This window comes from Enhydra lutris, unplaced genomic scaffold (assembly GCF_002288905.1).
Source record: "Enhydra lutris kenyoni isolate GAN:26980312 unplaced genomic scaffold, ASM228890v2 scaffoldscaffold13, whole genome shotgun sequence".
In the NCBI taxonomy this organism is placed as follows: Eukaryota; Metazoa; Chordata; class Mammalia; order Carnivora; family Mustelidae; genus Enhydra; species Enhydra lutris.
The window spans coordinates 29,110,007-29,135,088 of NW_019154097.1; the positions used below are offsets into that span (position 1 = coordinate 29,110,007).

At 40.3% G+C, this 25,082-nt stretch overlaps 1 protein-coding gene across 1 annotated transcript in view; it reads right to left on the reverse strand.

Moving 5' to 3' along the window:
• Positions 1–25,082, reverse strand: part of LOC111145755 (DENN domain containing 1A) — a 499,803-nt gene that overhangs the window by 335,025 nt on the left and 139,696 nt on the right. The window contains exons 4-5 of the mRNA XM_022500941.1: positions 14,102–14,151; positions 2,978–3,097 (exon numbers count right to left, since the gene is read on the reverse strand). Coding sequence (XP_022356649.1) covers positions 2,978–3,097; positions 14,102–14,151 — 170 coding nt within the window. The remainder of the gene's footprint in view (positions 1–2,977; positions 3,098–14,101; positions 14,152–25,082) is intronic.

Consider the following 25,082-nt stretch of genomic DNA (forward strand, 5'->3'; position numbering starts at 1 on the left):
GGTGAGATTCAAAGGTACACCTCTTACAACTAACAGAGATAAGTTTGAGAATATGAACCACATCTCCCTATAAATAACTGTATTTCACATTTTCTCTTGAACAAAGCCTCTCACTCAGAGCCTTCAGCGTCCTGTTCTTCCATTCAAATGGAATACATCCGCTGTTTCTGAAAGCCACGCACACAATATCTTGGCCGAGCACTGCACTAAGTGCTGGAGACAAAAAGCTGTGCAAGACACAATCTTTACCCTTAAAGAGTTAATTTCAGATTAACAGGAGGAAGAGGTAAAAAGAAGCTCAAGGTTTATGCGTGTGTGACTGAAGAACGCAGAGCACGCTGGGTGCACCCAGAGGAGAGGATGATTACCTCTGCCTGGAGAACGCTGCCGTGGGTGGATGGATAAATGTGTGAAGGCAGAAAGGTCCAACAGCTCCTATGGTCCAGGAAGCACAGGAGCCTGGGAGAGCAGTCCGATAGGAAGTGACCCTAAGAAGCTAAATCCTGGAACTGGGGAGGCTATGTCTGCACAGACACCATCACCGGAAGTTATGCCTCCCATGGGAAGAAATGGAAAGCAAAAGCAGAGGTGGCTTATGAGCAGACGAGTTAGAGGACTGGGCACACCAAGAACAGTGACTGGACCTCAAGGCACTGGTTAACTAATGGGAAAGCACCCGGCGCGGGGGAGGGTGGGAAGCAGAGAGTCCAAGCATTTCCAAATGGCAAGGAGACCAACAGTGCTAACAGAACCCTGACCCAAATTACACCTACATTCTCCCGGCAGACCTCTCCAGTGAACACGCTGCCAGGTCACTCAAGGTTAAGAGCAGACCCTTCCATTCATATGCCAGCCTCAATTCACCAGTGTTCCCAATCCAAGCCACAGGGAAAGTGCCACTGGGCGTACCTCCCACATACGCACAAGCTGGATGAGATAAAGTGAGTCCCCCCCCCCCACCCACCCATGGCCCAGAATTTATCTGGACTCTATTTTGAACCATAGTCACTATCCTCTGGCACTAGAATATCAATAGTAAGAAGCCACCGTGCCATGGAATTGCCCTGTGCATTATATATAGCATTCTGTAGCATCATCCGTCTCCCCAGTTAGTCTTGGGAACTCCTCAAGGGCAGGGACTAGCTAACAGTAGGCACTCGATTAAGGGCTGACAAACGAATGAATTAACCCACCCCCTTTTCCCGCAGTTCCAAGCTAGTATAACGGATAGAAAACACACCAATGGCTGCTATTTTTCATTCTAAATGATGGCAGCACAAAAGCTAATCAACCAGCTTTTTGTAAGCATGACACCCACGACCCTCCATGCAGACACACACAGTCAAATACTGGAATCAGAGGAGAGCAATTTTTAAATTTAAATTTTTAAATAAACAGTTTTCCAGTCCCAGAAACTTGAACGACTCTGATAGTGTCAGTTCGGAGTACGTCCCAGCTTTCAAAGGAAGAAACACTGTAAACCCTAATATTCTGAGAAAACAAACAAAAACCTTTCTGCAAAATTTTAAGAACTTGTCTTAAACCCTCCTCTCCTCTAATGACCATATAAATACGCAGTGCCCTGGCCACGGCTGAAACCAAACAAAAAATGGAAGAGAAAATTTTATTTAAAAAGAGAAAACAAAAATTCAACATTGTTGAATCAAAAAAATAAATAATCGTTTACATCTGACTCTGATACTCCGGGCAGGTAAGCCCTGGGCCTGGGCTCCTGAGGCAAGCTTGAGAGCAGCTGCACCACTTAACCTCACAGACCATCTGGGTTGTCCCTCCTTCCTGTAGTCTTTCCAGCAGTTGCCCTCGAGGGCCTGAATTACAGATGTGAAGCCTGGTGAAGGAGAGAGCGGACTTTGCTGATTAACAAGAAGATTCGTGTAGAGAAAAGCAAACCTAATAGCCCAGACTGACAGTTACTCAGCAGAGGCACCTCAAAGGCCCCTCTTTCTCCTGTGGTGTGAGTCTGTATGTGTGTGTGTATGTGTGTGTGTGTGTCTTTGGGGGGCTGGGGTGGGAGGTCTTTTCTTGGTGAGGAGAAGAAGAAAGTCCAAAAATGAATGTACCAGAGAACCACTCTTTCTGGAATTCACAGAGCCTGGCCTTTTATCCCTGGGCACAAGCCCAAGATTGGGGACCCGGGTTTTGTCAGGGGCGCCTCCCCGCTGGCCTGCCCTGGGCTGCTCCACATGAGCAGAGAGAGACAGGAGGCAGGCCCCTCTGACACCTACTTAACCGAGGCAGACGGAGAGGAGAGTGTGTGGGATGCCTTTACTTCCCCCCTGAGGAGGCGCCCAGCAGGAGCCCCCAGAGTCAGCAGCTCCAAAATCGGATTTCCACACATCCTCCCACCCCAGAACACACCTTGCCCCTCTGGCAGAAGGAAACAGAGCATTAAGCAAGTGTGGCTCTGGTGTATGAGGGGGCTTTAGAAGACCTAAAGAAGCCTTCTTCCAGGATTCTGTACTTTTTCCAAACCTCTAGAGAAGTAGCCAAGTTGGGAAACAGTTCCTCCCTCACTGACCCACAGAGGGCAAGGGTGTTACTTTGAGGAGGACGCAATCAGTGTCTGCAAGACGTCCTGAGCTACAGACACATACTTTATTAATAATCTTACATACACAAAATGTCCAAGGGAAAGCCTAACAGGCTAATTTCTGACAGCTCCAGATAACAGCAGGAGGAACTGAAGCCATGCTGACTCCCCAGCTTCCACATACTCCACAGAAGCAATGATCCCTTTCCCACCCAAGGGATGTGATGCAAATAAATAAATACAATTATCTGCAGAACTTAAAGTGCAAGAACAACACGGTGAAGTCCTTCTCCCCAAGTGCAGTGACTTGTGGGAGACAGATAGGAAAATAAAAAGAACAGCTGGAAAATTTAATGACAGAGGAACAACGCAAAGGCTGACACTGTTTCACAGAACTAGCCAATAGCCAAAGCCACTTTCCCTTACCTTAAGATACAGAAGCAGCTCTTCGCTCCTGAAGATAAGCGGCAGAACCCGAATCTCTGCTTGCTGTCAATGTCAGTGAGCACGAACGTGAAGTTCTGGCCAACTTGGCTCACTGTGAGGCTGCAGCAAAGACAGGACAAAGGGGGGAAAATGAATGTCAGTAAGTTTCTTGATAAAGCATCTGATCGCAAGAAGTCGTTGAACCTGTAACATTTCCTTTCTCAGTGGAACTCTTTGTAAATGAACTCGAAATTTACACACTTTGAGGAAACAGACTGTGAGCTAGTTTAAAAAAAAAAAAAAAAAAAGACCGCAAGCAGCCCATTCTAGTGACCACCTCCCTACCCAAGTAGCTACCAAACCTTCTGCTTACTGAGTTCAGGCAGGTAGCCCTGCTAATCATCCCCCCAAATCCTGAAAGGCGCATTCTATTAACCTCATTTTATAGACGAGGAAATAGCCGGGAGCAGCCCTGCCTAAGGGGCCAGCTGGGAAGCCGTAAAAAGCTGTGTTTGAGCCCCAGGCCTCTATGATGCCAAAGCCTCCTCTGCCAGCCTGCCATTAACGGCGCTCCCCCAGCCATTCGCCTAGTCGGGGAGACAGTAATGACAAGAGCATTTAAGTGTCCGCTTCGTGCCAGGCATCAAGTTACACACTTGATAAATAGCATCTCCTTTACTCATATTAACCCCAGAAGTTAGACGATGTTCCCATTTTACAGAAAAGGAAACGGAAAGACTGACCAGGCAGGTAACTGCATCCTATTCTCAGAGCTTCTAAGGGGAGATGCTGCATTCCAGAGAGCAAGGTTAGCTACTATTTTCCTACATTCCTGTGTCTTGCAGAATTTTTGAATTTATGAGGAACATACATTTTACAGGACAGAAATGCCCAATGTCTTTTTTAAGATTTTATTTATTTATTTATTTAACAGAGAGACAGAGAGAGAGAGCAGGAACACAAGCAGAGGGAGTGAGAGAGGGAGAAGCAGGCTTCCTGACGAGCGGGGAGCCAGATGTGGGGCTCGATCCCAGGACCCCAGGATCATGACCCGAGCCAAAGGCAGACACCTAATGACTGAGCCACCCAGGCACCCCGAAATACCCAATGTCTTAATGTGAGGTGCTAAGAAATGGAAACGGGCTTTAAAGAAAGAATAAGAAAAAAAAAGCTAAAAGTTCCCACATGAACGCAAAATTCAGTTAAAATGCCACAGATAAGAATGACATAAAATAGGAAATATGTTTCAAGCAATAAAAAAGCTTACTACTCATTAGATTAACCTAGAAACTAGGTTCGCAGGTGCAAAATGTTTTAAAGACCACTTTCTAAAATCAGGTTACCACTTAGCTTGGATTCCTTTCTAAAAACTTAACTATTCCAAATCCTAATACATAAATTTATGCTAACATAGTATTTTGGAATATGACATTGAATTATTCAAAGGAACCCATTAACCTATATTGTATTTTATGTACATTGTATTTTACAAAATATTCTCAAATTGACAAAATATTCAAATCAGTGCTCTCACCTATAATTTACTTTCTAAGTTGCCAGCAGAAATGAAAACCATTCACCGGGCCTTTTCCAAAAGGCAGACTTATTGGGTCTTTGAATACAATACGAAATAGTTTTTCAAATATGGATAGCCTTCCTTTCTAAAACTCCCTTACAGAAACCACATAAGGAAATGAAAATTAAGGAGACTTTCAAGGTATCCCAGTACGAAAAAGGTCAATGGACCTTACCTGGTCATGTTTAAGGAAACAATTCCATCCCCTAGAGAGTGGTTAGAGAGTGCAAGAAAATAATTCAGAAAGAAAAGAAAGTGTTCCACTCTCCTTGTTTAACTAGGAAGGTGAGCGAAAACAAGGTGGCAATTTAAAAGCAGTGTGGTAATAAAACAGGTGTAAGTAATGTTATCCCTCCGCCATACACAAGCCAGAAGAAGGAACACATTTCTATAAAAGTTATAGAACTGTCCAGGGGACACCAAACTCTACCTTCTTATGGCTGTTATGCTTTATCAATAAAGCTTGGATACTGTGTTACTATGGTGATTTAATACTATGTTTTAAAGGGGGATTATATGATTAATTTTAACAAGGTTGAGAACTGAAGATGTGTGAGAAACAGGTTTCTAGCTCACATAATTAAAGTGATTGGGGAGAAAAGTGGGCCTCACTGGGGGAGGTGAAAAACTTGAATTATTAAAATATTTAAAGCAACCGGTCACAATGATTCTAAGTTGCAAATAAGGTCATGCTTTTGTGAAATATTATTATGTGAGCATATAAAATATGACTGTTCATTATTTTAACTCAGAGTCTGATTTCCCTTCTAGAATGTTTGAAATGAAACATCCTAGAAGGAAAGGGTATTGATAGGACTCAATGAAAACACTCTGAATCTCTAGGAAAAGGACACAGAATGAACACAACTCGTTTGTGAATTGAGTGTCATTAATTTCCCCATTATCTTTTCACTACCATTAAAAATGCTGAAAATGCTTTTAGCGACATCCTAGGCTCAAAGAAAGATTCATTACTCATTTACTTGGTTCAAATCCCAACTCAATCACTTGTTAACTGGGCCTTCATTTAGCAAGTTACTTAACCTCTAAGCACTGCAGTCTCTTCACCTGGAATAACAATGAGAAACTACTACCCAACCCAAAGGAGGTTTCGGAAATAAGTGAGATCAGCATTTACAATAAATGCCAGTCCATAATACAAAACAATTAATAAAAGAGATGCAAGCTGTTAAGTTACCATCTAAAGGAAAACAAAAATCTATATTGAAATCATGCATTTGCTCAGAATCTTCCCCACTGACTCATATTTGTAACCCTTATATGAGCAGAGAAAGGAAGTTTGCCTTTCTCTCTTCTCTGTTCCGTATTTTCCGTAAAGGACAGTCCTCTGAGTGACCAAAGGAGCTGCTCCTGCACTCAGTAAAGTCAACAAAATTCTTTAGGCGGGGGAGGGGTCGCAGCTTAGGAGGGAGCACTTGTTATTCTCAGTTGACTCACCTTTCTAATTCCTAATAGGGTGAAGTATAAGCCATTTAAACAAACAAACAAACAAACAAACAAAGGGGGCCCAAACCATCAAACCCTAAAATCTTTTCTCCTTGGACAATTTCCAATCAAGTACAAGCCAGGCAAGGGCGGTCAGAGGTTAACTTGAAGACTTCGGAACCTCCAAGGAATCTGTCATTCCCTCTCTGTTGCAGCGCTCTGGGGTAGTGTGCAAGCTTTCTCCACAAAAAAATGACTTTGGGGAAAGGGTCTGCTTCGTTAAAGGCTGCAGGCTTCGTGTTTACCTCCAGTATCAGAATCTGTAACTTTTTAGCAGGAATCAGAGATTTCACGATGATTAAAACTGGGAGGAACTGCAAAAAGCATCTCGCTTTAGGATGGGAAAATGGAGACACAGGTCTGGTTTTGGTTTAGTTTGCTATTTTCAAAGTATCAGGACTAACACAGAATTCCAAGCCCAATTCAGGTTCAAAGTCCTCTCCATTCTGCCAGGCTACACTAAACACAAGGAAACCCTTCCCTCACCTGCAGCTTGCAACCCTGTTAAAGGAACTCAAGTATGTGGGAATCCAGATAATTGTCTTATCAAACACACCACTTCCCACTAAGCAAGAGAAACCAAATTTGAGTATTTCCAGATATATGCCCAGGAGACCAGGGCCAAGACCACCCTTAGCTGTGCTTCCCAGGACTAGATGAATATGGAAAACCAGGACAAAAAGGAACAAATACTCAAACCAGACTTTAACATTCATGCTGACTTTTAAATGCCCGTGAGCCATTTAAGGCTCCTCCAGCAGCATTCTGCTTAACCTCCAAGTTATTTACACACTGAGTGTATACACGGCATGAAGCATGTCAACAGGCAGTGTGATTCCAATCTTCCAGGGAGAGATGGGATTCTCCATATTATCAGCCTTTGGGTTCAGTTGTACCCTTTGTAAACTGAGCAACTACTACACTGGGCACCAGGACAAAGACTGGCCACCTGTCCTGCGATGGAGATTTCCCACTAGCTAGAGAGGAATAACAAACAAGTGTACCACACAGCACACAGCTGAATGCGCCAGTGTTTTATGAAACCAAAGCCGGAACAAAGATAGAAGCAAATGGAGAAGGCAAAGCCGTACTCAGCTAACAAGGTTAGAGACAGCTTTTCAAAGGTGACAATGACCCTGACCCTGAAGGATGAGGCAGAGCAACCCCTTCAGAAAGGGGCCTGAGTGTTTCAGGCAGAAGAAGGAGCTAGGCAGAGGGTCTCCGGCTGAAAAAAACAAGGCATGTTCAAGGAACTCAACGGACACCAGGACACCACCGCAGCTAACATCGGGAGCTAAAGGGAAATAGGCATGATGTGAAGGGGCTACACTAAGTGACAGCTAGATTATACACACGGCCTCACAGGTCATGGCAAAGATTTAGGATTTTTTTGTAAAGGTGAGGGAAAACCACTGAATGGTTTTAAGAGAAAAAGAGTCTAGTGTACAACGGTAAATGTTATGTGGAGAACAGTTTGGAAGAAGCGGAAGCAAAGAAAGCAATGAGGAAGCTAGTGTACGAGCACAGGTGAGACTGGATGGAGGCCTAACTTCACGGAGGGAGAGTGAAAATGGAGCTGAGCAGACAGCTCCCAGTTATAGCTAGCCGGTGTAAATGACAGGCTTGCAGATGTACTGAGAGTAAAAAGACAGCAAATTACCATTTCATGATAGAAAAGACAAGTTTGAGGGGAGATCTAAGAGTTCCATTCGGGATATGTTAAGTCTGAGAAACCTTAAAATAGAAATGTCAAGTACATGGCTGAACAAACTACTTAGGAAATCAGAGAAAAAGTTTGGGCTGGAGCTATAAATTGAAGTCATCTACACACAGACGTATTTAACACCATGGTAAAGAACAAGATCACTTAGAGCATTCGGAGAAACAAAAGAGGATCTAGGACGAGGTTACAGAAGCACCAATTTAGAGACGCGGGGAGAAAAGACCATCAAAGGAAAAACGGAGAACAAGCAGGAGGGACCGGACAGCTGTACCCACGAATCATGATGAGAGAGGAAAAGTGGGTAGTGAACTGAGCGGTACTGAGGTTGCAGAGGACCTTGATAAGAAAAGCTCGAACTGAATGACAGAAGCAGAAAATAGACTGGAGAGGGCTGAGGGATAAACATATGTGCAGCTAACTCTTCCAAGAAGAGACAATGAGGCAGTGGTTGAGTGGGAATGAAAGGGAGAGAGAGTTTGCTGCTGGCTGCTGAAGAAGACTCAGGAGGGGCAGAGTCATGACGCAGGAGGGAGAAGAAGCAGTTAGGTGTTTAGATTCCAAGCCCAGATATGCTACACGTTGGCTCTGTGAGCACAGGCAAGTTATCGTGCCTCTCTGAGCCTCACCTACAAAATGAAAATATAACTTTGCAGAGCGGTTTTGAGAATTATAAATAATGTATACGAAGTAGCATATGATGGATACAAGGTGAAAATTACTGTCCTGAAACTACAAAATTCGAGAGCTGGAACTCATTCTGTGATCCTCGATTTAGTACCGCTTACTGATAATTACCTGTTGGGCCCTACTGCAGGGCACCCTAAGAGCTGCTTTTCCTTTCCACCTGTGCATGCAGGACATCAGGCAGGAATCACATTTTATCAAACTACCCCATCTCAACCTTAAGTTACATGAGCCTCAAAGTTTTCTTCCATAAACCTTTCATCTGCCTAAGACTCAAGTTCCTCACATTCTAAGCTCAAAGATCCAAGTGGCAAGAATGACACTGACCCAAGATGTCTGGGGACCAAGAGTAGGTCACATACTGCCAGAGACAGGGCGATGCCTATCTGCTCAAGAAACTTACCAGAGAATTTTAGACTCCCTCTTCTACATGAGCCTGACAAAACACAAATGAATCATAACTAGGAAACCAAAAAGTAGCAAAACCAGAAGGAACAGCAAAGGTCTAATCCAATCCCCTCAGTTTACCCATGAAGAAACTAAGGCCCTTGAGGGGAGACATCACTTGCCTCACAGCACAGAGCAAGTCAATGGCAGAACAAAAACGAAAACCTGGTCCTCCAGGTTGCTACTCCCAATGTTCTGTCCAGTAAGGCGTACATGCTTCATTGTTATCAAATGTCGTAGAAAACGATCACAGGGCGCAGCTTAACCCGTGGGACCAAACCAAGGAACTAAACCAAGGATGAAACACAGGGGATGCAAGTGGGCCAAAGGAATTCAGTTTTGCAAAGCAGAGCAGGATGAATGTGTGGATGTGGAACAAGTGCAAAGGTCTGGGCAGATACAGACCAGCACACTAACCAGCACATCAGTTTCAGTCTCTGCTAGGTTTCTTCTTCAGTTATCAGAATTTGCTACTTTTCTACAATAAACATACAATGCTTTTGAAAGAAATTTTGAGGGGCACCTGGGTGGCTCAGTCGGTTAGGCAGCCGCCTTCAGCTCAGGTCCTAGAATTGAGCCCCAGGTCCGGCTCCCTGCTCAGTGGGGAGCCTGCTTCTCCCTCGCTTCTCCTCCCCCCTACTCGTGCGCTCTCAAGTTCTCTCTCAAATAAATAAATAAAATCTTTTTTAAAAAGAGAAAATTTGAAAGTTCTTTTGGTTACTTTAGTTATGGTCTGATGGATCTAATGGAGGTAGAATGATAAAGTAGAAAAAGGAAGGTGGAATTGGAAGTCAGATAAATGCGGGTTCTAAAAGCAGCTCTACCGCTTACTGGGAGTGGGGCCTTGGGGAAGTTACTGAACTTCTCTGAGTCCTTCTCCCCATACATGGCATTATGGTAATAGTAAGTTGCCAATGTGTACATTTGTAGAGCAGGAGAACATAGCACAACGCCTGGCACATAACAGACTTAATGAAATAGTAAAAGCATGTGAATCACATTTGCATCTGTGGTTACATCCTAAATCACGAAACTATGCTTTCCTTTGACCCTTAAAAGATTATGTCATTTCATTTTGTGCTTGTGTCATCTGTGCGTAGTGGGTTACAGGACAATTTACAGAGCACCTGAATGACAGCCACCTCACTGGGTTCCGAATGAGGATAAGCACAAACCTGGGAAGGAAGAGCTTTTCCATCCTCCAGCAAGTGCTGTGTGCTCTGACTGAAGCAGGTTGCCAGCTACCAAGTAGCACCGCAGTACAAAATGGTATACAAATCTCTCTTTTCCTTCCTTTAAGAAACAGCTTTCACCAGTAAGGATAAGTTTTTGAGAGTGATAACATCTCTCACTGCTGTCGTTTCCAGATGCCTCTCCACCAAGAGCCTCAGGGACAGCCTAAGGTAGAAAAAACTCTGCACTAGGGACACCTGGGTGGCTCAGTTGGTTAAGCATCTGCCTTCAGCTCAGGTCACGATCCCAAGGTCAAGTCCAACATCAGGCTCCTTGTTCCTCAGGGAGCTAGCTTCTCCCTCTGCCTGCCGCTCCCCCTGCTTGCGTGTGTGTGCTCTTGTGCTCGCTCTCCTCTCTTTAGCAAATAAACTGAAAGGAAGGAAAGAAAGAAGGAGAGAAGGAGAGAGAGAGAAAGGCATGAAGGGAGGGAGGGAACAAACTCTGGACTGGGAGTAAGAGTATGGGTTTCTTTCCCAGCTCTGTTATTACGTAGTTGTGACCATAAGCCAAGCATTTCACCTCTATAAATCTTGGTTTCCCTTCTGTAAAATGGGATGTTTGAACCAGACAAATTTCGTCTTATTCTCACACATTTGCAAGGCCTCCTGTAGCCAGAGCCCAAGCTTTCACAGTACACGTCACCCTCTCCCCAGCAGGCTCCATCTGCTCAGGCTGAACAATCTCTGGGCTCACTCATGGTTTCTCCTCTGCTTTGCTCCTCAGGCATATGGGGTGTTAGGCTCTCCCTTCCATTTACCCGCTTCTTACAGTCCTTGCAGACTCAACACAAGTCTCTCCCACTGTGAGAAGTTTTCTCTGACCATCTCAGTCTTCCCTAACCTCACTATCCTTTTGGAGAGATACTGTTTGATATGTATTTATAATACTTCCTGAAGTAGACTGAGAAACACATGGAGGGCAGAACTCCAAGTCTAATACCATTTCCATATCACCCAACATAATGCTACACATTTGGAACCTTCCTTTGCTCTTTTGTAAAAGAGCTACCACCATCGTCTATCTTTTAGAGTTGCAGGGGAAAAGAAATGAAGTACTAATGTGAAAATGGCCAGCACTCTGACTAGCATCACTCGAATGTAAAGTTCCATCCTCTCTGCACTATTTGGTGACTGATCTTTCCACAACATGTTCTACAGAAAAATGTATTCATTAATTTGGGAGATGGACATCTATGTTATGTTAGCAGCCTACTAAGAACCTAGGGTAATTCTAATTTCTCTGCAGTTTAGACTTTTTTCAAATGAAGATAACAACACCTGTTCTCATCTCTTAGGATAGGAGGATAAAGTCAGGTGATACATGAGAAAGCACTTTCTTTTGAAGAGATACTGGCATTATTATTTTTCATAAGTCCTAGTTTCAGAAAGAAAAATCTTAAAACAACACAAGAGACAGTAAGATGTCAATGTTAACGGGTGATTTAATGATGACTATGAAAATCCCACTCTTGATATAGACTAGAAGTGTCAGAAAGTTGTATTACTGTTCCTTGGGGTAAAAAAGCACAGATACAGAAAAGATTAGGAAGCTTTCTTTTTTGAACGTAATCACCTAGGGCATTACTTATCTCCCATGCTGACTTTTTTTTAAGGCAAACAGTATCAAGAATACATCTGGTGGGGGGCTCTGTGGGCCCCAGAATCTGGGCATAGCCATTCAACAGTGCTAATGCAAAGTAATAAAAAAAATGGTAACATTAAAACCTTTGTGTTTATTGTAAGTAAACTTCATTATTATCTCTTCTACAGGAAAGTCTGCAAAGGTTAAAAGTGGGGAAAGAGAAGAGAAAAAAATATAATCCTCAAATAAAGTGCAGTTTTTTGTTATCAATAAAAGTTATCGACACCTATGGGGTGTGGAATATAACAAAATGTAAGAAAGAACCACTGTACAAAGCAAGGATTAAAGTAGATCCATAAAGAGACATTTCTGTCCCAAATCATTTCGTGAAAAAATAGGAGAAACATGATTAGGGGAGGGTGATCTAGACAGAAATGTTTTTAGAAGAAAAATATTCTTCTAACAACAAAAGGCATCAGGACATTGGTGACAAAACTAGAACTATTTAAGGACTCTGCTTTTTTTTTCCATTTAAGAATGTAATCACCCAGACAGGTAGGTAAGTAGAGCAGTGTGGTTGGTGAGAGAGGAAGAGAGAGGTTTGTGTGTTGGGGGTGGATTTAATCTCATTGTGCATTTCTTTCAATATTAGTTTACAAAGTTAATTAAAGAATACCTATCCAAAACAGATCAACACTCTTATAAGAAGTCATGTAAAAATATATTCTCTTACTTTTCTTTGTTAGATACCTAACCACATTTTTAAAACATTTCAGCTTTATTAATTTATATAAATATGCCCTTGCCATAATTTGTAAGACATTTTATAAGTGACTGGAGGAAATTTCATGCATCGCTAATTCATACATATAAATGTGAAGTTTGCATTAAATGTCTCTAAACAAAACCCTACTTCCTTGCTATTTTTAGAAGGAACAGGATAAAGAAGAGACAAGAGGACTCTCATTACAAAGACTGACCCTCTTAAAATTAAGGCTATTCTGTTTTGAGCATCAACCCACTAACTACTAAAACAACCCTGATCCCAGGATTTAAAAAGGCCCAAGTCTGGGAATACTACAATGGCTGATTGGCTTAAAAATAACATGTTAGAACCAGGGAAAACAGTGATTATAAGTGGCTGGCAACATTCCAGTGCTGCTTTTTAGTACTCTTTAAACTCCTTTGGCTACCAATTCTCATCTCACACCATTTTTAGGTTTGTGCCAAACAAAGCAGGACACCACTCCCACAAAGTGTAGAAAAGACCAAGCAGCACATTACCCACGTGCACTCGAAACCACTGAAATCCTTCAGGCCTGCCGGGTTTGGGTACTCTGAAATCCAAGAAAGACTATTCCTGAAGATGGGCCATTTTCTAGCTTTCTCAGAACATTATTATGGCAGTTATTACTTAGGATATTTTCTAAAACCTCTGTCACTAGAAGTGGACTTTTTAAGACATACTGTAGGCACAGTTCATATTTCAATTCTCTAAGAGAAAATTTAAAAGAGTAAATGGTGGGCAAATGGCTACACAAATAATATGCTTAAAATGTAATGAAACACATAGTAGACATTTCTTGAAAAGAAGATTAAGAGGACCGCTTTGACATTTTATTAATATTGTTAGTGAGTTATAGTTTTATACGGTTTAAAAAAAAAAAAAAAAGCTCTTCCAAAATTGTTACCATTAACCAGTGGCTTTTTTTTTTTTTTTTTAATCCACCAGACTATTTTAACCATCTTAGAGTTCTTATACTGACACCTTTCCAAGAGTTTACCATACTGCAAAATCTTAAGAAAATGTTCAGATGATGTTCTGTTTTTCTATAGAAACTATAGAAAATGCTTAGTTCCCCAGAGATACCACTCTTAGCCACCTAAAATGCAAGATACTAGGAAGCGACATGCCTTTTAAATAGCTGAACACCTTTAAACAAGATAGGCCCGTGGCAATCTACATTTTACGTTGAATCAAAGAAAAACAAAGTCCATATAATACTCATAAGGCCATGGAATAATGCCACATTACCTAAGTCAAATATGTTCATACTTAAATAAGAATGAAATAGCATTGGAATAAATACCAACCATTCTTAATCATGGTTCAAGTCTGATAACCAAAATCAAAAATTTAATGTCATGCAAAATCCACCTCAGAGACCAACCAACGCAAAGCTCCAAGCTTTAAACTTTTTGATAGTGTCCATAAAATCCCCAGGAAAGGAGAACACTGCAACTCCCCTTCAAATATAGACGGTTTAAATCTTGGTTAAACAGACGGAATGTTAAGAATGGTATGGTTTTTATTTTCCATAGCAGGTTTATTGACACTTTTTTTTTCTAGTAAAGTTTGAAAATCTGACACTACCTGTCCACACAGAAGGGGAAACAAAACTTGGTCAAAGTCTGTAGAACTTCCTGTGGAGAGAAAGAGAGATAATTTATACATCTAATGGGACCAATAAATCTAGCATTAACCACGGCACACAATCTAGCAACTTTACCCTAAAGAAAGAGGAGACAGATGAAGAAATATGGGCTTTATCAATTACATGGGAGGAGTACAGGCAGTCAATCATGAGAAATAATAAACATGATCAAACTTCATTAAAAATGAAAAATTAATCAAGAATCACACATGGGCAAGCAGCAGGAGCCACGCAGGAAAGCTCTGAAGGGAGGGAGGCGGTTGGGTTGCTGAGTGTTAACACCCCTCCAGGGACCATCTCCAGCCTGACCATATGGATCAGAGTGAATAACACCGAGCCACATGGGTTTGGCCTGGCAGGGCCGCTGTTGCTGGCACCGTTTTTGCCTGTTACCTAGGAACAGAGGGGGCCGGGATTAGACAACGCTTCCCTACATCAATAGGCCAAATCATAAGCAGAATAGAAAGCCAACTTGAAGATAATTGTCCCTGAATGTTGTCAACTACATTTTTTTTAGAGTTTAAAACTTCATTTCCTTACTTTATAAAGAAGTTGCCATCTCTGGCATAAATATATTTTGTAATCAAACGATAATAATTTTAAGTATGCACTATTTTCAGTAAATGTCATTGTAAGTGGGCACACTTACCTGCTTATAATTTGTGAAAATCCAAAGCAATTAAATATCTTTCTACAAATATGTAGGTAATAAGACCAAATGCATCATTCAGGGGAAGTGCACAGAAAGGAAGCAAAAAGCAGAGCAACATTTCTTATTCATAAAAGGGAAGCTTCTTGCATTAAGAACAGCACAATAAGAGACACAATACACAGTGTGTGCGTGTGTGTGCGCGCGCGCGTGAGCACATGTGTCTTTTCCCAAGAGACACATTTCCATGTATACGGTATATATACACATAACTAAACACATATACAAGTAATTAATTATTACTTCCTTCATAAAATTTTCTCTAGCTTGACTTAATTTAACAACAGACTTGGACAGCCCACAGTTGGTGCTTATCATAAGTTCACAGACCGATGTTATAAATTTTAAAAAAGTATTCCTTTCATGCATTTGATTTGCCTTTTAACTATTGAAAATCCCAACTTCAAGACAAAATGAAGAACACATTGTTCAGTCATTGAGAAGCTGGTTCAAATTAAAACAAACCTGCCCATTGCAAATCCTAATCCAAGTGATAAATTATAGATCAGTTTACAAATGTAGCACTTTTCTAACCAATAATAATGAATTATCAATGCTAACTGAATTGATGCTTCTCGCTTCATTTATTTTTAAAACCAGTTCTATCATTCAAGAAATAAACCACATCAATCTAATAACCCACTCAATGAAGCAGAAAGCACATTGACTTGCTCTGCCAGAGTATGTTCCGCCTACATAATTCAATTGAGCATATCCTATTTTTTAATATCATCTTGGACTGGTACTATGTATATCACAGCACTGTTAAGGCATGTCATGGAAGAGTAAAGGCAGAGGAAACTAAAAAATGAAAAAGAGTGGGTAACAATACTTCAGCAGTCTCTGAGGCATTATTGCTACACCAGTTAATTCCATCGTGTGGCATTCAGAAGTCCGTACATGTTGTTTTAAAACTAATTATGTTTAAGTAAATTGCGAAAGCTCATCAAGAATCAGAAAAATGAGCCATGTCTCAGAGCAATAATGTTAATATCAGGCAAATATTGGGGAAAAGGTCATAGAAATCATTTCAATGTCTGCAGTCTAAAACATACTCTAACCCACATATGCTCAACTCTTATGATTTACATGCACAAAAAAAAAATTCCTTACAAATTTCCTTTCACATCAGGTTTCAGATGCCACAAAGCATCTCCTGACTTTAATGTAGGTACTGAGCATCCTTTAACACTCAGTACCCAGTGCTCACTCACTGCCAACATCAGCTATAAAGACAGTTATCCTTTACCCTCAGAAGTGACAGGTGCAGAAGTGTTTCTCTACTGTATGCTGGAGTGGAGCTGCCAAAAGGCCTCAAGATTTTTGAAAGAAAGGACCCCCATGGCTCCGAGGAAGCATTGTGCTCTACAGCAGAGTCAAAGGAATCTAATATGCCCAACTTATTACTCACTACAATATAGAAACTACTTACCACTTTCTAATGTCGAGAGTAATAACCAACCGTGAACTTGTCTGTCAGATAATATTAGAACAAATATCCAAATACCCAGTGTAGGCTGGGTATAGTCCACCTCCCAAGAGCTTTCCTTTTAACCAAGAAAGCAGTGATAAGTCTAATTAAGCAATGGGGCAGGAGGAGGGGAGGAGGGAAGGGAATATAGGCAAATGTAGGCACATGTTTGTGCCTTACAATATGTTTCTTCATGTTTGTGATATTACAAGAGCTTGATATTCCAATTTAAGTCAAACAAGCCAGTGGTGTGCTGTCAGAGGAGAAAACAGAAATGAACATCTACTCTGTGTTAGGCATATTCACACATTATCTCAATCAGAACTGAAAAATCTTCTTAGTTTGATAAGCATAAGACAGGGAAAAACAAGCAGTGTTTCTTCTAAATAAAAACTGCTGAAACAAACCAATTTTCTTACTACTGATTTTTGCCTATACACACACACACACACACACACACACACACACACACACACACACTTAACTACCTTATCCTCTATTCCAAAGAAAAATACAATTACCTGAAGATCAAAAGTACCACTCCCCAAGAGAGGGGACTCCAAAACCCTGATTTAAATATAATTTGAGCATTATATTTATGGAAGAGTGTCTTTCAACATTAACTTTACTGGAAAAAGTCACTAAGTAGTTAGCAACCCCTTTTTTCCTCTCCAGGATCTGTATCTTTGGCTAGGGAACTTTCTTTGAAAATGGTAATGTTCCTGTTTTCTCCCCTTTTTCTCTTGCCTACACAAGCTCTTTCAGACAACCAGCCTCAGTACAACCACAACTACTACCACATAAATCAGATCTTCAAGATGCAGTACGGCTGATGAAATGTAAATGACCTCATTGCTAAGGCAGGGGGTGGGGGAAATCGTGCCAGCTTCCCAGATCAATTCCCAAGTTTATATTTTCACAAATCTTTTTATGTACAGTTTGATTTTTTAACATTTTAATGAGCAAAAAAGTGAATCTATAGTAGCCGGTCACCACAGTTAAAGTGCAGGGCATGAACTAGATCCCAGGAGGGAACCAGTCCACCATGTCACCACTGGCTTTAGGACATTCGCCACCTGGTTCCATGTCCCCAGGTTCCAACTCTTTTCATAATCAAAACACTGCTGACATTATAAACCCCAGACGGGTTTTCTAAAATCCTTCCCAATCAATATATCCAACACATAACTTATTGGAGACAACACTGAGCTCATTGATTAAGGTGAGTTCAGTAGCAAAGTTTTCAAAATAAATGAGACAAGAATTCAGCATTCAACCCCTAGTGTCACTAGACAATTTATGAAATAGGCAATTTCTAAAAGGGCTTTTCTTCCTAACAAAATCAACGATACTTCATGTGGGAAGAAATAAGAGCAAGGCGGGGGGGTGGGGAGCCTCGTGGAGGACAGACAGTTAGTTGCACAAACCTTTCAGTCATGCATATATCAAACAGCAGATTGTACAGTGTAGTAGAAAAGCAACAACATCTACAAAGCTCAGCCCACAAGGAGATAGACACCAAGCCTCAGAGTTTGAAGCAAACATGAAATCCACACACCTAACACTGGATTCACTTGCAAATGAAACTCAGAAATGAACTCAAGATACATTTCAGTCTCCTTTGGATTCATTTCATCCAATGTGAATTCTCCTCTGGACGGAAGGCCCATTAAGGGGACTTGCTCCAATCTGGAGAAAGCGGATTTTGTTCTGCTGAAATTGAGGTGTTCTCTTAAAAACCTGGTAAACTTTTGCATTTACAATAGTATCCATCATAGAATCCTATTCGGGAGCAAAACTTGGAAGACTCAATTTGACGCAGTTAACAGATTATTAATAAGGCTAAACTAATTTGCTCTAAATTTGGGGTATGGGTAGGGAGGTGTACAAGATCCTACAACCATCAGTTTGGAGGTCCATACTTTGTTTCCATTGCTTCACTGAGACCCATAAACGAAAATTAGTTGTATTCAGCAGATGAAAACAACCCACAGTCAGACACTGACATATACACCCCACAAATAAATGCCATCTGAAAGACAAAAGCGCAGGCTGATTATAATATCCTCTGGGGCTACAGAATGTGGGGAGATGAGACACATTTTCAACAGTTCAAAGGGAAAAAGAAAATGTTTGCAGGAAAACATTTAAATAAAGGAAAGAGATAGCCTGAGTAAATGAATGTATTTTAAAACACACAGAGCTATAATCAGCCACTTTGCAGCTTGCTGAAAGCTAGGACAGCAGTAGATAATTTACCCTTGTCCAAAAAGAGTGAAGGAGGGAGAGACGGGAAAACAGCGGGAGAACATTTCCTGAGTTTTTAAATACCTAATTTATTTGTTGATTTCAAAATGTAAATGTGTGATGAAAAGATCAGGGGAGCACAAATTCCTAAAATATTCTATTTCAATGCTCAATTTTTTTTAATAGCATGAGGGAAATGCTGACTGTCTAAGTCCTGCCATTGAGATCAGTGCCACTGACTTGAAAGAAAAGCCTTTGATTGATGATCTTAAAACTCAAGCTGAAAGTTAAAAACAGGACACACACAAAATCCAAACACACAGAAAGCTAACAAAATTTCTACTCTAAGCCATTTCAACTTAAAACCAGGGACTCCAAGGGAAAGCTACCAGAGGTTTTAATGCTTATGATTAAGAAGGGTAAAAGAGAATGGTTAAGTTTTCAGAAGCCTAATTAGCACCAAGTTCAAGAATGTTGATCAGAAATTTCTAAATATGAAAATGGGAAACATTTTCGCTATCTCTATAAATGTCAGATTACATCCAAGATCCATAACAGAGTTACAGCCAAAGTTTTTTAAAAAAAGAAAAATCTTTGAAACAGGGAATTATACAGATAGGCCTTTCAACACCTAAACATAAAAGCTGGGTCAAATTTCTAACAATGCTGCTCAAATGCTACAAAATCTGTTTCCTTTCTTTGGTATATTTCAATATTTACTCCCAGTTTACTTTTTTTTTTTTCTTACAAATGTTAGTTAATTTTGAGTCATGCATATGTTATCATTATGTTAATTTGTATAATGCCTAATATACACAATGTAATTCAAAGATAAAATTACAAAAAAGTATAGAAATTCTTCATGTTCTATAACATGTATCATATAAATTTCGTATCTAAATTAAGTATGTTGGTGGAATGCTTAACAACAGCTAAAGAACCACCTCTTCAGTAGTTTCACTATTTTTAAGTACAGATCTTCATGACCTTGGAAGTCTAATGTAAAAATACTGAATCTTACAGAAAAAATTTTAACAAAATCACTTTTTCCCTTTTGTATCTCTCCATATCTTCAAAAAATTACTTAAAACTAAGTCATTCCCAAATTACAGTATTATCACATCCTCTATTCTGAGATTTCATTTGATTAACTTGAAAGCTTATAGCAAAGAGGTGAAAATGAGAGAGCTACATTTTTCAGATCAGTAAACTTCTTGATGCTTGTTTCACATACTTACAAAATGAACAAATGATTCGGTTGGAATCTCTTACGATTAGCATTTGGTGGCGTCAGTAATGGAATTCCTTGGACTTAATATTATTACTGTAAGATATTTTGCCTTGTTCATTTTCTTAAACATTTTAAACCCTGTTATCTGAACATTTATATTATCAATATATTTAAAAGGAAGAAAGATTGGGGAAAATGGGGGAGGGGGAAACACAAGTCAGCACATACCGAAGGAACAGGGTCCCAAAAGTAAAACTGCAAACATGATTTCAATGAAGAAGCAACTTGCCCTCAGGAAGATACTACTTAGGGGAAAAAAAAAAAAAAAAGAGCACTGATAGAAATCGTATTTTGTAAGCATATTAAAAGCTGTCAGCTTTTAAATATTTTAAATGCACACAAAAATGTGCACAGATGGGCAACTTTTCTGCTCACATTAGTCTAGAAAAAAAAAATCTTTCATTATCAAGCTCAAAGTCCTTGAATTTTTTAAACTTAATTGTGCCTCTATTTCTTAGAATTCACACCCAAAGGCCAAAGCTTTCCTGCCACCAGTCCTTCAAATCTGACTTGGACATTACACGGGAGGAGGCTCCAAGCCTCCCTGAGGTCTCACTCCTTTTACAACACACGAAAAAGCAGTCGATAATGGGCCCATGCTGAATTCACTGCTCTCCACGTCTCCTCTTGGGACACAAGCCTAGCAGATGTGATAAAAACTGTGTCAGAGAAGTGGCTCTAGTTTGTGCCTTAATGACAACTTAAGCCTCTAAACCAATACAACCAAAGGACTAACAGAACTGGCTGTTACCTCTCTCTCCTGCCAATCTTTGAATATCTCTGAACTGAATTAGCACCTCTACCCACAGCATCCCCTGCCACCCCACAAAATCCATTCTAATTTTAAAAGACAAATGAATTCAGCAAACACATCGGTGGCACAAGTGTCTGGGCTGTGTGTGTGTGTGTGTGTGTGTCCTGTAATTAAGCCCTAACACGTATTTCATGTAGTTTAGATTTTCTCAAGGTATGATTGTGCATTCAGAGGTCTTGAACGAGTGCCTGGTTTACTTCCTCTGATCACCACCCCAGTAACCATATTAACACATATGACTGGTAGACTTCCAGGTTCCAAAGAGTGCCTACAGGTTGAAAAATTATTTTTAAATATGTTCAACCACAGGGACAAAAAGTGATATTCTGAGTTACTGAAATATTCTAATTATTAAAATTTATACAGAAGAATTTTTAAAACCGTGGGTGGTGATACTTTTAACTCGTAAGAACTCTTTGTCTTACCTAATGATAGGGTACCAAAAAACAGATTTAAATGTGTACTTCTGATAACATTTTCTAAATTCTATAATTCAGCCTTCAGATGATAGGTCTTTTTACCCAGTATCTTGAAAGCCTATTCAGTCGCAACCGCATACCCACTTAATCAGCAACCATTGTTCTGGGACGCAGGACTTTGTTGTCAAGACAAGCACCAAAACCTTAAAAAAATTTTTTTCAGAACTGGCATAAGAAAAAAGTGATCTTTGTCAGACAAGGACAAATTTATGCAAATCTTTTATAAACATTCACAAACATTTATTTAGCTTTTGAAATGTTGGCCTCATTTGAGAGCATGAAAATGAGGGGGAAGTAGGAAAACGCAAAGGACAGCTTAGAAGCTGGCACACTACATAAATATTCAGAGGGAAGATTATAGGATTCATGTTAGGCTGTCTTAGGCTTCTCCAAAGTCCACACAGAATAGCAAAGAACAAAACTAACGAGAAGTACAGCAGATGTTAGACAATGCATCAGCCTCTTTCCCTCTCTCACTTGGCTATACTTGGACGCTTTTATATTTTCTTTCAATATGGTTAGGTCATTCAAGGATTCTCCTATAGACTCTGTATTGTGGCTACAGATCTATAAGCTGGAGGTCTGTCAGCTTTCCAAAAGTTTCCAATGAAAAGGCATTATGCAAATTCTACCTCTCTTACCCTCTTTCAGGGGGGAAAAAAAGCCTCCAGTATGCAGTCATCGGAGTATTGGAAGCCCCAGCCTTCATTTCTGTATAGCTGTGTTTGCCTCAGGGCCACGCTGCTTGTTTTGACAGTGGATCCCCCTAGATAGTTGGGATTAGTCGAGCTTGTTTAGATAAACTTGAAATCAAGGCCTTCTCTAGGTAGACAGCTAGATGTAGCTACCGAGTTTCCAGCTGCCTCCTCCTTTCATCCCCAAACAACTGGAGATTCACAGTAGCTATCACAGCCACAGGCTATGTCACATACATAAGTACAAAATTAAAGGCTGCTAAAAGAAGCCTTTGTAAGTCTTAGTGCTAAAATAAGGAATCTGTACTGCTTGGTTTATACAAATTATTCTAGCACTACCAGTATGGAACTGAAATCATCAGTTAACAAGGCATATTAATCAAGGTTCCCAGCTTCTTCGGAGAGACAGGATCATAGTTTGATAATACAGCTAACCTTCTGCTTCTCAGCTCTTGTATGAGAGTAATCGCTCAAAATGTTGAAAAAGAAATAATAGGCTTTATTTATCCAGTGGCAGGAGATGTCAGACACCATCAACAAACACTGGGAACACACTATGAAGATCAAACTGTAAAAATCAAATCCTCTTTTGAGAGAGAATTATTCAGCAATTGATTAGACAGGGCCCCACTGAACAGTCACCTCCAATTACAGAACTGTTTCAAATCAACTTTTATTTCCCCACAAGTTGCAGATTCTAATAAAACGCTATTGGGAGGACTCAAGCACTGAGGAAATTTATACTCAGAACAGATCAATGACATCTCATTATAAAGACAAAAGGCAGATGCTACGAAACAGCAGTGAAATTTTTTAAATTATACAATTTAAATAGTTCTCCGAAATCTAATACTCAAGGATTTAAGTCTTGCAACTAGAAAGTGTCTCTTCAGAGGGCCGGCAAAGTGTAAACAAAGAAAATAATTCAATTCCACACGTATGTTTTATTTTACTTTACACACCATGCTCTTAACTTGTGCGTCCCAATGTTTACCCGAGGCTGGGATAAACTATACACACAACAATAGTATCAGAATAGATGTCAACACTTTGCAGAACTATTCTATGAGACACCACATGGCCCTGAGAGCCCTCTACCCTCTGACCACACCATCAAGTCGCACAAGGCATATATCAATCAATCAAGAGTTGACTGATTCACCAACAAAAAAATGTTCTCATAATTGAACAGCTAAGCCACTATTTAAAAGAAAAACTTAATGACGTGCAAGACATTCTGGAACGTCAGTCATCAATTTGAGGTTTTCCTATGGAATTCATGGTTCATTTCAGTTACAACTTACAAACTAAAGAAGGAGTCAGCAAACTTTTTCTCTAAAGGGCCAGTTGGTAAATATTTGAGGCTTTGCAGGGCACTGATGGACTCAGTCACGGATTCTTCTGTTTTGTTTGTTTGTTTTTAAATAACTCTTCATAAAGGTAAAATCACCTTCGCTCAAAGGCCACACATAACCCTCCACTAGGTAGTACTTGGCCAGCTGACTCTAGTTTGCCAGCCCCTGATCTAGACTGTCAAGGAGCCTCATCATACAACAGAACCCAAACTCATCAACACTCAAATTCTGAAATTTCTGAAAGGTGAAATGACCAGGCCAATCATACTGGCTCTAGGGTGATTCAATAGTTCTCACCTGGTTATCGCTAAATGGCTAATTGTCTACTGCATACAAACATGTTCTCTTTTTGGAAAATTATTTAAAATACAACAACAACAACAAAAAACAGAAACAAAGAATTACAAATCAAACCTATTTCCACCACTCAAAATTCACAACGGTTTTGTGACATAAACTCTTCAGAGAAACAATTCTTTTGTAACAGCTCACTGCTATCACAGGTGAGGTTCAGGGGTTTTCTTAACAAATAAATTGATTGACACTCTTTGGATCAGGGACAGCTCTTGAATAGTTATTTTGTCCATAATGTCATAAAAAGTATTAAAAGAGAAGAAAGCTTTACTCACCACTCCCACAAACAACACATGCTACATACCCAACGTTCTGTTCAACACAGAACATGGAAGAGCCTTCAAACTATTGAATTTCTGGCCCTTCTTTCAACCTCTACCCCTGAAGTGTGTTTCCCAGGATTTTCTCTTCCTTCTTCTCAATCAGCATTCTCCTCTGTTAATAGTCTATTTACACTTTAATTATCATTATGTAAAGGTCTTAAATTCAAATCTTCACCTTAGATTATGTCTAACACCAGGCTCTGTTCTGACTGTCGTTTTTCTCGTGTCCCATAAGTACTTTAAGCTTAGCATGTTGAAAATCCAGATGTATCATCTGGGTTCCTGGAACACTGGGGCTCACTAAGCTCTTTCACTCCATCCAAACAAGAAAGGAGCTCAGACAACCACTATCACTTGTTTGGGGGTAGGGGCAGCAGGAGAGACGATCCATTTGAGTGACTTAGATTCAAGTACTGGCCAATTGGTTGTTGAATTTTAAAATAACTCTGTGAAGAAAAGCTTCTGATTCCTTAAAAGCTTCCCAAAAGTTAATAAACAAGAAGGCAGACAGAAAGGAGACCCTGGAATGAAGTGTATTTCAGTCATCTTAGAAAAGGAAATGTGTATATTTCCCTAAGCAAGATAATATCTTAGAACAAATGTGCTAAGGGCCCTGTCTGCACAGAGCTTCTGATCTAGTTAGAAAGACAGATGCTTTGCAAATGAATACATGAATATAGAATTCGACTGTGTAGGGAGCTTTGAAAGAAGAGGGTCTTCTGACAGAATGATGGGTTGTGAAATTAGATGGAAGGGTCACAAAAGATCTCAGGAAGTGGCATCTTGAGCTGAGACTTTGGGAATGAGTAAGGATTCACCAGTCAAAGATTGTTAGAGAAATAGGAAGAGAAAGGCCAAGAAAAAAGTAAGAACATGAGCAAAAGCCACTGAACAAGAACCCTTGACACACTCAAAGAACTGAAATCAGCCTGGCATGCTGAAACAGAGCAGGGCAAGAAGCAGCAGCTGGGGATTGCCTGGGTGGCTCAGTTGGTTAAGCATCTGCCTTCGGCTCAGGTCATGATCCCGGGGTCCTAGCATGAGTCTGGCTTCGGGCTCCCTACTCAGCAAGGAGCCTGCTTCTGCCTCTCCCTCTCCTGCCCACCCACCACTTGGGCTCTCTTACTCACTCTGTCAAATAAATTTTTAAAATTTTAAATTTAAATAAAAAAAAATTTTTTT